Raw genomic sequence first — 15,279 nt, forward strand, 5'->3', positions numbered from 1 at the left:
TGATGGAACTTGGATATCGTGTGTTCACTGATTGGAAATTGGATATTGGCGCTTCTAACCAGCTGGACGCTCTAAAAATTGTCCGTTAAAGGCAGATTTGTTTCTGCATATGTTGTAAACTTAGCATAACATCGAAGTAACACTATAATCATGATCATGCACTGATCCTGCGTTAGTAATGTTAAACTACACTGATAATGGGCATGTGGGGTTTTTCAATGCTCCTCTTTCCTTTCTAAAGTTTAGATTTTGGTGCTGTTTCTGAACATCACAGAGAGAGAAGAAATTAATCCATGATAATGGGCAAGATAAAGATTATGTAGTAAAGACAGCATGTTATCTGACACCAACAGATAAAGACTGTTCTCCTCTGCCCGTCAGTGGGCAGAATGGAAAGAATGAGCTTCACCATACCCTCTTTTTAAACCCTCTGTTCTCTAGCCCTATGTGAACACAATAATAGCCCCCTAAATGCCCCCTGTGGGCTCCAGCAGGTAAACAAACTGCCTCTGGCCCATGTGAGTGAATATCTGAGCTGCTCTGAATTCTCCAGCTCTAAATATAAAAGCCATGGCAGCACAGTCAGATGTCCTGTACCGATGACACGTAACACCCATCCGTGCTGATTTACACAGCTGAGAGATTACGGTGTGGTAGGAGAGTCTGAGGAAACAGAGCAGCTAATTATTTACAATGGTAAACATGTACATGTATGAAATGCATGTTTTAGCCAAACTCTCTAAATGTGTAAGGTGTGGGGTCTCAATGTATACATTTTAATGACTTTGTTGTATTAAAATATAATTGTACATAAAACCTTTTTGATCCACAGTGATATTAACCCAAATATTATAACTGTTGTACTTTATTGTAATTCATCTCACGCTTTTGCAAAATCCCCGAGCTTTGAAAAAATGTGTTAATGTGGTTAAAAAGGGAAAGGTGACATGTGCCTTTTGTCTGATGAAACTAAAACTCAGGTGTTTGGCCATAATGACCACCATAACATTAGGACTAAACAGTGAGAAGCTTGCAAGGCCAAAGGCATCATCCCTGCTGTAAAGTATGGGGGCAGCAGAATCCAGTTGTGTGGGTGTTTTGCTTCAGGAGGGTCTGGTGCACTTTACAAAATAAATGGCGTCATGTGGAATGAAGATTATCTGGAAATATTAAAGGAACATCTCAACTCATCAGCCAGGAAATTAAAACTTGTGAGTCTGCCAAATAGACAATGACCCTAAGAATAACATCAGATTTGTTATAAAGTGGCTTAAGATCAAGAAATTCAATACCTTGAAATGGCCATCACAAAGCCATGATCTCAGTCCGATTAAAGATTGTGATTGAAAAGGTGCGTGCCAGCAAGGTAGCCTACAAACCTGACCCATTTACACCAGTTCTGTCAGCAGGAATTGGCCAAAATTCCAGCAAACTATTGTGTGAAGCTTGTAGAAGGACACCCACAGTTATGTGTATTTCTGTACAGTGTTTGTAAACATCTATTTCCAACTGTGAATTATGGCAATGATGTCTAGTGTTTGAAGGGAAGGGCTGTGAAAAATTACAAACAACAATCAATAATGTTGTACAGATACAGTTAGTTTTATGTGTTGTTGCAAACATATTGTTGTACCTCTGTTTATGTGCAGGATTATTTCATTGTTCCTTGTTTTCCATCTGTTGCAGAACATCGAGCTGAAAGTAGAAGTAGAGAGCTTGAAGAAGGAGCTCCAGGAGAAACAAGAACTTCTGGACAAAGCCCTGTACGTTTGCAAATAATCCTCAATGTTAGTTCTGGCTCAAAGCTACAGTCTTGGAATAAATGCATTAAAGCCCTTCAAATTTTAAGGTGTAGTTGTTGAGGTGATATTTTAAGATATTTTAATTGTTCTTCTATATACCGCATAGACTTTAACCATAGAGCATTTTATGTAATACATAGAAAGTATAGTACAAAAAAAGGTCCCCCAAACATGAGGTTTTTGAACATGGTGCATGCATTCATACATACTTCTGTTATTGAAGCCTGTTTCTGCTTAATATTATCTATGATTTGCAACATATTCTTGTTTTCCTCTTGGCACGCAGGTTTTTTTTAACAATATGCCCCACCTTACTTAGCATAACTTCTAACATCCTTCTGCTATAGAGCAGAACTTTCCATGACTGTCTGCAACAAATCAGGAACTTGTTCTCTTGTTTAAGAAATGCCCAGCTTGCTACTGCTAAAACTGAATACAAACTTTAAAAAAAGGTGATCTAAAATCCATTAGCATTGCATGAACCTTAGTAATCCGCACGACTAAATTATTGCTTGTTGAAATGTGGTAATATGATCCATTCCCAACTATAGCAATAACAGAGAATTTGCATTTTTTCTGCCCCCACATAAGAACAATAGTGAAGTTATGATTTGCTTATTAGGCTTTTCAATTCAATTCAGTTTATTTATATAGTGCCAATTCACAACACATGTCATCTCAAGGCACTACACAAAAGTCAGACATATATATTCCAATTAATCCTAATCATTGAACAGTGCAGTCAGATTCACTTATTTATTCAAATTAGATAAAAAGTTTTTCTATCTAAGGAAACCCAGCAGAGTCAGAGATTTACAGCATTCACTCCTCCTGGATGAGCATGTAGAGACAGTGGACAGTCACTGGAATTGACTTTACAGCAATCTCTCACACTGAGCATGCATGTAGCGACAGCGGAGAGGAAAAACTCCCTTTTAACAGGAAGAAACCTCCAGCAGAACCAGACTCAGTGTGAGCGGCCATCTGCCACGACCGACTCGGGGTTTGAGAGAACAGACCAGAGACACAAAGAGAACAAAGAAGCACTGATCCAGGAGTACTTTCTATGGGAAGGAAAAGTAAATGTTAATGGATGTAGCTCCTTTAGTCGTTTCACCAAGAAAGAAAGAACAGATAAACTCTGAGCCAGTTTTCAAGGTTAGAGTCTGAAAGAGAGCACATATAATTAGTTACAGTAAAGCTCAGTCAATTGTTACATCTAGGAGAGAGAAAGGGTTAAACACTGAATGACAGGGCTATGTGGATCATCGGTAGAGGGTGAGCATTAAGTTGTTGCCAGCAGAAGCTCAGACGATGCCCCTCTCCAGAAAGGTGTCACATGTAGACACAGAGTCAGGCCAGGTGTAGCTTCCAGGAAGAGAAAAGCGAGAGAACAAAGTTAAAAGCTGAAATAACAGTAAATAATGCAAAGTTGGAGAGTAGTGTGAGAATGTAGCAAAGAGGGTGAAAGTGGTCATTATGTCCTCCAGCAGCCTAAGCCTATAGCAGTATAACTACACAGATAGTTTCAGTTTCAGTCTATTTATTTATATAGCACTTATTTAAGGTTGGGAGCAGTGGATTGTAGAAGGCAAAGAAACTGATGCAAACAGAAGAGAGTTAAGAGGCTCCACAATACGTATTACACATTATAGCTTGCTATCTGTAATTAGTAGAGGCCCAAAAGACCTGAGGGATATGTCACTTTGCTTTATCTACAATTTGTCAAATTATGTCAGTAACATTTTGTTTAACTAGTGTGTAAGGATGTAGAATAACTTACAATAACTCTAGGCAGTAAAGCCTATTATAACCCCATCTTTCCTTTTATCTAAAAAGCAAAAGACGTTGTCACAGGCTTTGCGGCATTTCGTTCATCAAATTTATTCCTTTGCCTCTTTCCTGATTCATCTCTATATCTGTGAAACATGTATAAAAACATTTTAACACAATCCACAAGGTAGTACTGAGACATGAACAAACTGGGATGGTGTGATGATGTGTGCGGCTCCTTATTTGTGTCATGTTAGTTTGTTGGAAGAAAGGCAAAGGTGACTTCTCTCAGTTAAAGCACATTTATTGATGCTGTGCGGAAGTGGATGCCACACTGGAAGTGGCTCACTGTTTAGTAGGCAGCCAGAAACTCTCACAGTAAACTCCTCACAGTGCAGAAAAAAACAATGCATTTAACAAACTGTTTGAAGGCAATCCCCCCGCCACATTCCTCTTGCATCACTGCGGGCCCCGTTGTCAGGCATTCCCGAGATCTCCTCATCCTCCTCCTCCTTCATATGACCTTCACTCCTTACAGCTGGTGAGCTTCGGTTTCCTGGGGTTCTCCTCTTCAATCTCCTCTTTCGACACACACGCTTTTTAACCTTTTCAACTCTGTTAACACCCAAATTCGACAATTCTTATTCATAGCTGCTAATTAAGCATCTTGTTATCTTCTATAGTGCTTCCAAGCTATAAATACTTTTAAAGTGCTTAAAAATGCTTTCAAAATGTTTCCACAGTGTGACTGTCCAGAAATTTTTCCAAACTGTTGAATTTTTCTTGTACTGTAAGTAAAAGACAACAAGGATAAAAGTGTAAGGGCCTTTTTTTCAAACCAGCTGACCAGCAGTGTGCAGCAACAGGCAGGGGAGGGAAAGCGCTGCAATATTCTGTAGTCCTTACATCCATGCTCTGGCATTTCATTAAAACACTTTCAACCATAAGTACATCATCACAGGAAACGTTACAGGGTTTTTTGTATTACATTGATAACAGTAATAGGTCTTGGCCTAGTTGATGAACATTAAGGTCAGTTTCAAAGCCATGAGTTATGAGTTAAGGGACTCAAAAGAGCCAAAAAGCCAATGATTTTGTTCCCACATAATACCTCTATCTGTTTTAATTGGTAATGGACTGATAAATGGACTGAACTTATATAGCGCCTTTCCAGTCATACTGACCACTCAAAGCACTTTACAGTAGAGCCACATTCACCCAATTGCACTCACTAACGCGCAGACATCCATACACTGATATGCAGATCGGTAATCAACTTGAGGTTAGGTGCCTTCCCCAGGGGCACATTGACATGTAGCAGGAGAAAGCTGGAATCGAACCCACAACTTACGGATGCAAGACGACTGCTTACTGAGTCACATTCACCTCCATTGTGATGTTATTTTTTTTTCTGTCCAGATAAGCTGTTTGAAGCATGAATATACAATGAATGGATTGGTCATTAAAGCAGGGAAATACAGTCAGAAAGGGTTTTAAATGATTGGAGCCTGGGTTTATTATTAATTATGGTTCCCACTACATCTGTCTCTTGACACTTCTTAATGATAAGGCAACATATCACAAAGCAACCTAAAAATGGTAAATAAACCACTATGCTATCTAATACTTTCATTTTCTGTTTCCTAGTTTTTATTACATAATATATTATATACTGTATAGTAAAACATTTAAATGATCAAGCCACTTTGTTGTGTTTTGGTCTAATTATCTCCACAGCATCAGTTATAGCAGTCTGAAGGAGCTGAAAGAGCTGACAGGCACGCTTACAATGCTTACAGTGGTTCAAAATATCCCAGTTATCGGAGCCGCATGCTCCGAGCATGTGGCGGATGGAGTTAAAAATGTACGTAGAGAGCGTCTGAAGCAGGATTCATGGCGACAGTGAGGCGCGGGCCATTCTGGGAGTAGGAATTCTGGGATGCAGTTGTTATGGTCATACAGAAAAATGATGGAGTGAAGGCAGCGCACAAAGATTGTTTCAATGTTTATAAGAACGATTATATCACTAGTTAAATAAAAGCAGGGTCTGTAGGCGTGTGTGCTTTACAGCATATGTATAGCATATCATATGGATAATGTTGAGGTAAAATAATGCTATCACTGATATTCTTGCGGCCTCAACCTCTCCCAGTCCGGATGTTGTGAGAAAGAACAGATGAAGAGCAGGAAAATAAGATTAACGCAAGTTTAATTTGGAAGATAATAAGTCCAATGATTTCTAATGCAAAATGAATATACAAAATAACACAATGAAAGAAAATGACATGAAGAATAGAAAATTTAGGGCCCTTACGGAGAGAGATGGATTTTCAGCAAAGTCTCTGTCATTTCAAGTTCCAGGTACATCTTTATACTGTGGACTTCAAAGTTTACTGACTGTGCCTTCCCTTTTTCCATCAGGTGATGTAAATCAGCCAAGCTCTCTTGTGGCATCTATACCACGGCCAAAAGTTGACCTTTATTGCTTTATTGTCCATACAGCCAGCTTTTACGGCTTGCAGCTGCCGAGACCCTTATAACCCCTGTTTCACCCTGACCCCTGCGCTTACTGACTCTCTCCCCGAGGCTCACTCATGTTAAATCTCAGTTTAATGTTGTCACATGCAAACTAATCTAATAACATGAAATTACATGATTTTAATTCTCAACAATAACAAGCAAATCTTGAGTTGAAGTAAATAATTCCCACATTTTTGGACAAAGAAACTGATTCATATCCATCAAATATCACCCCCCTTCAGCACTTTCACACTGTATGATCACCATGTCTAATGATAACAGCCTTCATGACGGCTGTGACACTCACTTTATCTCTGCTATAAGCGGACGTCTGTAAGGATACACCAGGAGCCAGCAGCAGACAGAAACATGGTGACATAATATCTTCATTTGGCCCTTCTTGATGTCTCCTAAAACCAACCCTTCTGATAATTGTATACGCCATTAAACAGTGAAAATGTTATACTTTCATTATCTGCAGGTAAAGTAACTAATAACAAGCAAAACTGTAAGATTAAGAATCAAAACACAATTTCACAATTTCACAGAAATGAAACAGAGGTGGTTGTGGTGTCAATATTGATGTGGAGGGCGTACGCAAACATTTTAAGACATAAACAGTTTAAGAAGTATGGCCTCTACCCAGAAATAAATACAAAGAAGTAAAGGTAAACTAACATCTACATTTAATTTAAACAACTAGTACAAGTTCAATAATCACTGCAAAACAACGAGGTTATGGAGGCCAAGTTAAGGCAAGAGTCAGTGAAACAGACAGAGCAGAAAATCAAGAACAATTCAAATCTTTGTGACGCCTTTTATCAAACTGCATGACTGGTCTGAGGTGATATATATTGAGAGATATTGGTAGTTTAGAAAGAAAGATAATCGAAACAGAAATTATAACCTACCGTTTGTGTATATTGACCTGTGAATTTTGTCACCTGATGACTGATTTTCTATTTTTTCTTCCAGCACAACAGCAGAGAGCTTGACCAACAACAATGAGGCAGAGCTACAGAAACGGTGTCAAGAAAGACAGCAGGAAATTGATCACATGCAGCAGGTGCTTGAGACAAAGATTCAGCTCCTGCAGGAGGTTGGTGTGGTCCACTCCACCCGTCACACACATGGGCCTCGTCTTCATGAATCTGAAATATTTCTATGCGTGTTTGCAGGAGGCCCAGCTAGCACGTAGTGAGGCAGAGAGAATGGCCTCGCTGGCGGGATCACACTCTCACGCCTCCCTCATTTCCTTAGACGCCACCATGGAGGACATTCCTGAGGACGAGAGAGCTCCAAACATCCTGTTCCCGTCCAACAAAGACAAGTACAGAACACTGAGGAAGTCTTTTTCAGTCTCTTTCCGTATTTTGGACAGAATAGAACTACTCAAATCAATCCCTGTTTACCATTACCTGTTCTTCTCTGTTTATTCTCAGGTTTATAGAGGAACTGACTAAGGAACTGCACTCCAAGGAGGCTCTCATCACAGAGCTGTGTGACGAGAAGACAATACTCACACATAGAGTTGGAGAGCTGGAGGAACATGTTCAGGAGCTATCTTCATCTCTTTTACAGAAGGACAGGGATGTTGAGGTAAATTCTGTCTTTCTCTCTGCTCAGAAATATGCCTTACAAACAGAAACACGGGTATGTTTTATGATTATAATCTGTTATCTGTTGGACAGTTCTATCAGGAGGAGTTTGGTCAAGAGAGGCTTCGCATCGAACAGGAGATGCAGGTTAGTAGACCTCTGTAACAACAATCTGAGGCATTTGTTTTGGGATTTGTTATAACATTGGATCATTGAACCATGTTATTGTGCCCCTTCCACGGCTTCTGATTACTGGAGTGGCTAACACAAACGGGAACTGATTTCTGGTACAGGCAGGGGTTTGCATGCCATAATTACACATTTGCCACATCAGTGAGCGTGAATTAGCCATCCCATAGTGCTACCAAACTGAAAAATTATATGTCTAAAAGAAATCCTGAAGGACAAAAAAGTGTATATGTTGTTTTTACTTAATAAGAAACCAGATTCTGTTTGTATTTGAAAGCATTTTTTTTTTATGTAAGCTTTTCATAGCCCTCCGTAATAGTTAGCAAACCTGCTTTAAGATTTACAAAAGGCCTTTAAACATTTCATCTTCTGCTGAAGGAGCACAATCTCACAGGAAAACATTTTAAAAGTCAAGCCTTATTAGCATCTGTAAAAATCCCTATAAAATAAATACAAATGAAGCATTTTTTATTCACACTTTACTTTTAACTTGATTAGATTGTCCACGAAGGTTTAATTAGCCATCCATGGATCTTCCCGAGATAGAAAACAGAGGCCCATTTCTCAAAATTCACATGAGGCAGAAGTGTGTTGATATTCTTAAGTCAAGAAATGGCTACTTGCACATATCTACAGCTATAGCAATAATTAAAAAGTTTGTAACCATTTTGAATGGTGACAAACAAGACTGGATGACCATCCAGGTTTATTTTGTCCTCACAGTGAGGAGGATGTAAGGAAGGTGGAAAAAAAATCTCTAAAGCTCAGTTAGAGAACTCCAGCAAAGAGTGACATCTGGGGGTCACCAGGTCTTCATAATACCCATCTATGTTGCACGCCAATGTTCTTTGGGAGGCAGAAGAAAATCCTTTTCTCTACTTACATCACTTTCCCAGAAATCATGCTTTTTTGGTCAAATGAGATTATTCTTTTGGGAAATACTCCAGGTGGTCTGGTGTGAAACAAAGAATGCTTATTTCAAACAGCAACTTATGTCCATCATTAGGCAAGGTGGAGGATCCATGATGCTGTGCATCTTTCTCTTCCAAACGCCCTGGGATCCTTAATTAGAGTCCATGTCATCTTTATGAAATACAAGGATATTTTAAATAAAAATCTGTTGGGCTCTGCCAAAAAAATTAAAATGGGTCATCATTAAGTCTTTCTGCAAGATAAATATCTGAGTCAAATGTTTAAGCTTTATATAAAAAAATGTATGAAGAGAAAAAAGCGACAACTTTTTTTGCTTTTGTAATACATTTATTTCCCCAATTTTATTAGTTGTTTTTTTTTTTTTCAATTTTACAATTGATACAATGACTATTTTCAATCACAGGTTATTGTCAAATACAGGTCCTTCTCAAAATATTAGCATATTGTGATAAAGTTCATTATTTTCCATAATGTCATGATGAAAATTTAACATTCATATATTTTAGATTCATTGCACACTAACTGAAATATTTCAGGTCTTTTATTGTCTTAATGCGGATGATTTTGGCATACAGCTCATGAAAACCAAAAATTCCTATCTCACAAAATTAGCATATCATTAAAAGGGTCTCTAAACGAGCTATGAACCTAATCATCTGAATCAACGAGTTAACTCTAAACACCTGCAAAAGATTCCTGAGGCCTTTAAAACTCCCAGCCTGGTTCATCACTCAAAACCCCAATCATGGGTAAGACTGCCGACCTGACTGCTGTCCAGAAGGCCACTATTGACACCCTCAAGCAAGAGGGTAAGACACAGAAAGAAATTTCTGAACGAATAGGCTGTTCCCAGAGTGCTGTATCAAGGCACCTCAGTGGGAAGTCTGTGGGAAGGAAAAAGTGTGGCAGAAAACGCTGCACAACGAGAAGAGGTGACTGGACCCTGAGGAAGATTGTGGAGAAGGGCCGATTCCAGACCTTGGGGGACCTGCGGAAGCAGTGGACTGAGTCTGGAGTAGAAACATCCAGAGCCACCGTGCACAGGCGTGTGCAGGAAATGGGCTACAGGTGCCGCATTCCCCAGGTCAAGCCACTTTTGAACCAGAAACAGCGGCAGAAGCGCCTGACCTGGGCTACAGAGAAGCAGCACTGGACTGTTGCTCAGTGGTCCAAAGTACTTTTTTCGGATGTAAGCAAATTCTGCATGTCATTCAGAAATCAAGGTGCCAGAGTCTGGAGGAAGACTGGGGAGAAGGAAATGCCAAAATGCCAGAAGTCCAGTGTCAAGTACCCACAGTCAGTGATGGTCTGGGGTGCCGTGTCAGCTGCTGGTGTTGGTCCACTGTGTTTTATCAAGGGCAGGGTCAATGCAGCTAGCTATCAGGAGATTTTGGAGCACTTCATGCTTCCATCTGCTGAAAAGCTTTATGGAGATAAAGATTTCATTTTTCAGCACGACCTGGCACCTGCTCACAGTGCCAAAACCACTGGTAAATGGTTTACTGACCATGGTATCACTGTGCTCAATTGGCCTGCCAACTCTCCTGACCTGAACCCCATAGAGAATCTGTGGGATATTGTGAAGAGAACGTTGAGAGACTCAAGACCCAACACTCTGGATGAGCTAAAGGCCGCTATTGAAGCATCCTGGGCCTCCATAAGACCTCAGCAGTGCCACAGGCTGATTGCCTCCATGCCACGCCGCATTGAAGCAGTCATTTCTGCAAAAGGATTCCCGACCAAGTATTGAGTGCATAACTGTACATGATTATTTGAAAGTTGACGTTTTTTGTATTAAAAACACTTTTCTTTTATTGGTCGGATGAAATATGCTAATTTTGTGAGATAGGAATTTTGGGTTTTCATGAGCTGTATGCCACAATCATCCGTATTAAGACAATAAAAGACCTGAAATATTTCAGTTAGTGTACAATGAATCTAAAATATATGAATGTTAAATTTTCATCATGACATGATGGAAAATAATGAACTTTATCACAATATGCTAATATTTTGAGAAGGACCTGTACATAGGCATCATTTTAGAGTAACTGAAAGAAGCGATTGTTCATAGTGCCAGGGGTGAAACAGAGAAAACTTTCCTGCAAAACATCTCTGTTATAAGTTGAAGCTCAGCCTGTCTGTGCGCAGTCTGCTGTGACTGTGTTTACCGACCAATTACTGCAGTCCTCTAAAGCTAACAGAGAGGAGCGACATGACATAAAAAGACCTGTGCACTTATAAAGCTGGCATTGTGTGCTGCATCGTGTGAGGCTTCCAGCAGCACAGGGCTTATTACAGAGCCTTCATCTCATCACATAAAGTGCCAGAATTTCATTTACCCTAAAAGGCTGTTTCTGCAATGACAGATCCAAGGACACATAGCTCTCCTAGTACCAAATCAAACCCTAACCACCGCTCCATCTCCTAGGACAGAAACCGTACTTTTAAAATGTAACTTCAGAATTATACACATTCAGCTGCATTTATCTGAGGAGCTTAAAGACTTAAGCGCTGGTAATTGGCTCTAATCCAAACGTCTCAGCATATTCCTAAAGCATATTTTTTGTTGCTAGGCGTGTTTCTCACCGACAGTCTTTTGTCAACAAGGTGTCTCTGCAACCGCTTTAACTTGTAAATCAATTTAAAATGAAGAATGCAAATGGACCCGCCAAACCGGTTCTCAGTTTAAATCTGAAACAAGATGAAAGGAAAATGTGCATCTCTTTATGATAGTGCGCAGAGGAAACATAAACAAGGCTGGGTTTATGATAAAACCTTTGGGGACACAGGAAGTGCATAAGATTTTGTGAAGGTGTGCAGAATTTAAATATAATAAAAATACATGATAAACACCACCTGGCTCATAAGTATTTGTGGACATGAGAAGATGTAGGCAAAAGAGCGGCACAAGCTTACTGTCATTGTTTGCAAATGTATTTGAACTTGTTTGTAAAAGGGCAGTGCAAATGGATTATGTGATGGTTGAGTTATGAAGTTATGCTGCAGAGAGTGCAAGAAAGTATAGAAGACTGAAATATTGTATGCCCAATCCTTGTCTTTTTGGCCCGCTTCTAAAAACTCGCAACATGGCAGCTCTAAGTCTTTTAATGTTTGGTAAATCATTTCTCTTAAAAACTGGTAAGATGTTCAGTAAGGCAAATCTGTTAGAAATAAAATATATATTTTTTATTTGGCAGTTTTATTATGAAAGAGCATAAAGAAAAGAACAAAACAAGATCCAACACAACCATAAGCATCATAAGAAAACCTTAAATCTGTAGCCAACAAGGACTGCAGTTCTGTTTTTGTCTGGAGTAAAATCCTGAAGCAGCTCTAATGCAGGGTTTCTTTTTTTGTAGGGTTTTTTGTTGTAGGAACACTTTATTACTGCAAAGGTAGGTTAAAGGGCTATCAAATATATATTAATGTATCAAAAAAATCATAAAATCAATAGAATACTAATAGTAGTTTTAGTAATGTCCTGAAGAATACTTCCAACAGAGGATGACTGTCCTAAAATGGCCAGCAGCTCATCTCAAAGTAAAAACCACTGAAAACCTTTAAAGTGAAATACACCTTTGTAAAAAATAAATGTTGCACATGTAAAACAGAGTTTAAATAAAATGAACACTTGTGATACTTATGGAGAATACTTGGAGGCTGTGACTGCTGCCAAAGTAGTAAAACTAGTTTTTATGGCATTTACTTTTGGATTATATTTTGTTCATTTCTATGTCTGCCTATTTCATTCTGTTTATGAAGAAACACCAACATTTTTCAGGTTTTCTGTCAAAGAAAGACACTGACATACAGTATGTATGGTGTGTCTATGTTTCCATGAAGTGTTCTCTTTCATATTTGCGTGAACGCTGCAGGCATTTCCCTGGCTAGTCGTTTAAAGGCTCTGATTTCAGCCGAGCTGTCGATAGGTCAGGTTGACCTTTGAGAGCACAGAGACCCCGGCACTGATATCAAGTTGTGTTGTTGGTTTCAGACCAACATCAGTTATACGAGCTCTTAATTGACTCTCCAAACACTACGGACATGAATGCTGAGAGGAGGAGGCTTGAAGTCGATAAAAACATAGACTTTTTACACATTTCATTCCAAATGGTATTTTTGTCAATGGTTATCAATGAATTTATTGTGGTTTTATGTAAACCTGGAAAAAGGGTTATTAACAGTATGTCCGGCACAAATCAGCTTAAGAGAGATCTGAGCTAGAGGAAATGGCTCAGTCTCAGTAATTAACTTTTAAATAAGCAGCAACCGAAAACCTTAAAACAGACAGCTCTGACATTAATCAAGACACTTGGGTTCACTTCGTCCTGACACAGAGGTTCGGCTCAGAGGATAGAAAGTCTATGGATGTTGAGTTCAAGTGTTACAGCATGACTGTCTGTTTGTGCTTCTCAAGCGACAAAAAACATATGTAGTTAGTGTGGGGTTAGGCAGGGGCTTTTAAATGGAGGACAGAGGTATGATTGTTTATCACATGCAAATTGTTTGTTTAGATAAGAGTACCATGGTAACAGTAGAGGAAAAATTAACAGAGAAACAGTACTGTGCAAAAGTTGTAGGCAGGTGTGGAAAAAAACGCTGTAAACAAAGAATGCTTTCAAAAATGGAAGTGTTAATTAATTTATTTTCATCAATCAACAAAATGAAGGAACAAAAGAGAAACCTAAATCAAATCAATATTTGGTGTGACCACGCTTTGCCTTCAAAACAGCATCAATTCTTCTTAGTACACTTGCACATAGTTTTTGAAGGAACTCGGCTGGTAGGTTGTTTCAAACATCTTGGAGAACTAACCACAGATCTTCTGTGGATGTAGACTTTCTCACATCCTTCTGTCTCTTCATGTAATTCCAGACACACTTAATGATGTTGAGATCAGGGCTCTTTGGGGGCCATACCATCACTTCCAGTAAGTCTTGTTCTTCTTTACGCCGAAGATAGTTCTTGATGAATTTGGCTGTATGTTTGGGTTTGTTCACTTAGCATTTTGTAAATTGATAAAAATAAGCAATCATCATTTATATTTCTGAAAGCATTCTTTGTTTACAGCATTGTTTCACATCTGCCTAAAACTTTGGCACAGTACTGTAGATATATAAATAAATTACAATATTATTGAAAAGTTATTTTACTCCTGTAACTTAATTCACAAAGTGAAATACATTAGATAGATTAATTTCACAGAGACTTATGTTTTCAAGCCTTTATTTTTGTTAAATATGATAATTTTCCACTCAGCTACTGAATGGAAAATACAAAATGTGACCTTAATGAAAAGTATGTTTAATAACTACTTAAAGACTATTATTTTGAAAAAGTACTTTTAATCTGACAAACGAGCTTAATCAGAATGCATATTCTAATTTATTGAATATGACATCTTGATGTCATCTGGATACTCTAGGGCCTGCAGACCAACATGGGGCCCCCACAAATGCTCAGCTTAAATTTATTGAAATTTTTATGAAGAATGGGCCTGTTTTTAAATTTAATCTGAAGTTTTGTCAAAAGCAAATGTTAATGAATTTAAAATGCATTTGAAATTACAATTTATTTATTTAGGATTCCTTGTATTGCAGCTTATTCTGAATTTATTTTATCTGTCAGCCTAAGCCATCAAAGTTATTAGGAGGGGCAAACCCTGAAAAGGTGACTGGTTTGTAGTTAAAAGGCCGAGCAACCTGATAGGTCTAATCAGCGAGTCATAATGACAGATTAAATATTTTTATGATGGACTGCAGCACTTTGAAAATGAAATAATAAAACAAATACTGTCCTTTTTGTGATTATGATTTTATATAGATTGAGTTCATGTTTTAAACAATTATTTCAGTTACCTTGTGTTTTCAATCAATTGTTTAAAAAATACATAACTTAAAAAAATAAAATAAAAACTATTTAATGCATCTATTACAATTTTATTTAAATTATCACATGTGTAAAAAAAGTTAACAAGTTATTAATTTATTGAATATTGGCACTCTTGGCTCTCCATACTTTTTCTTTCAGACTTACCTGTAAAAATCCATTGACTGGCATAATTTTTATAGTTTTATTTAAACTATCACACATCACACATTTAAACTTTTTAAAAAAATTTTATTGTGGCACTTTTAACCCTTTATACTTACAATCTTGGTCTCACTCTGAGAAACAAGCATTGTGATTGTGTCTCCCATGTTCTTTGGCTCATTTCATTTTACATTGCCGGCTACTGAGCATTTCACCTGTTTATTCAGGCGCACTGATCGTAGTCAACAGGGCAGGAGCAAATGACAAACTCCCGAAGGGGGACACCATTCTGTCTCTTCAGCAATGACATCTAAATAATTTAAAATATTGGTGTAGATGCGATTTATTTCCGTGTATTACCTGTTACGTTTCCAGCATGACCGCTATCCGCAGTAATGATTTATCTGAGAAGACCGGAGTTTAGCTGC

At 38.3% G+C, this 15,279-nt stretch overlaps 1 protein-coding gene across 1 annotated transcript in view; it reads left to right on the plus strand.

The window, feature by feature from the left end:
- The window catches only part of LOC124869484 (myomegalin-like), a 54,882-nt gene that overhangs the window by 12,266 nt on the left and 27,337 nt on the right, over positions 1–15,279 (plus strand). Inside the window, exons 5-9 of the mRNA XM_047367351.1 lie at positions 1,687–1,763; positions 7,071–7,194; positions 7,274–7,425; positions 7,538–7,694; positions 7,787–7,840. Coding sequence (XP_047223307.1) covers positions 1,687–1,763; positions 7,071–7,194; positions 7,274–7,425; positions 7,538–7,694; positions 7,787–7,840 — 564 coding nt within the window. The remainder of the gene's footprint in view (positions 1–1,686; positions 1,764–7,070; positions 7,195–7,273; positions 7,426–7,537; positions 7,695–7,786; positions 7,841–15,279) is intronic.

This window comes from Girardinichthys multiradiatus, chromosome 6 (genome assembly GCF_021462225.1).
Source record: "Girardinichthys multiradiatus isolate DD_20200921_A chromosome 6, DD_fGirMul_XY1, whole genome shotgun sequence".
Lineage (NCBI taxonomy): Eukaryota > Metazoa > Chordata > Actinopteri > Cyprinodontiformes > Goodeidae > Girardinichthys > Girardinichthys multiradiatus.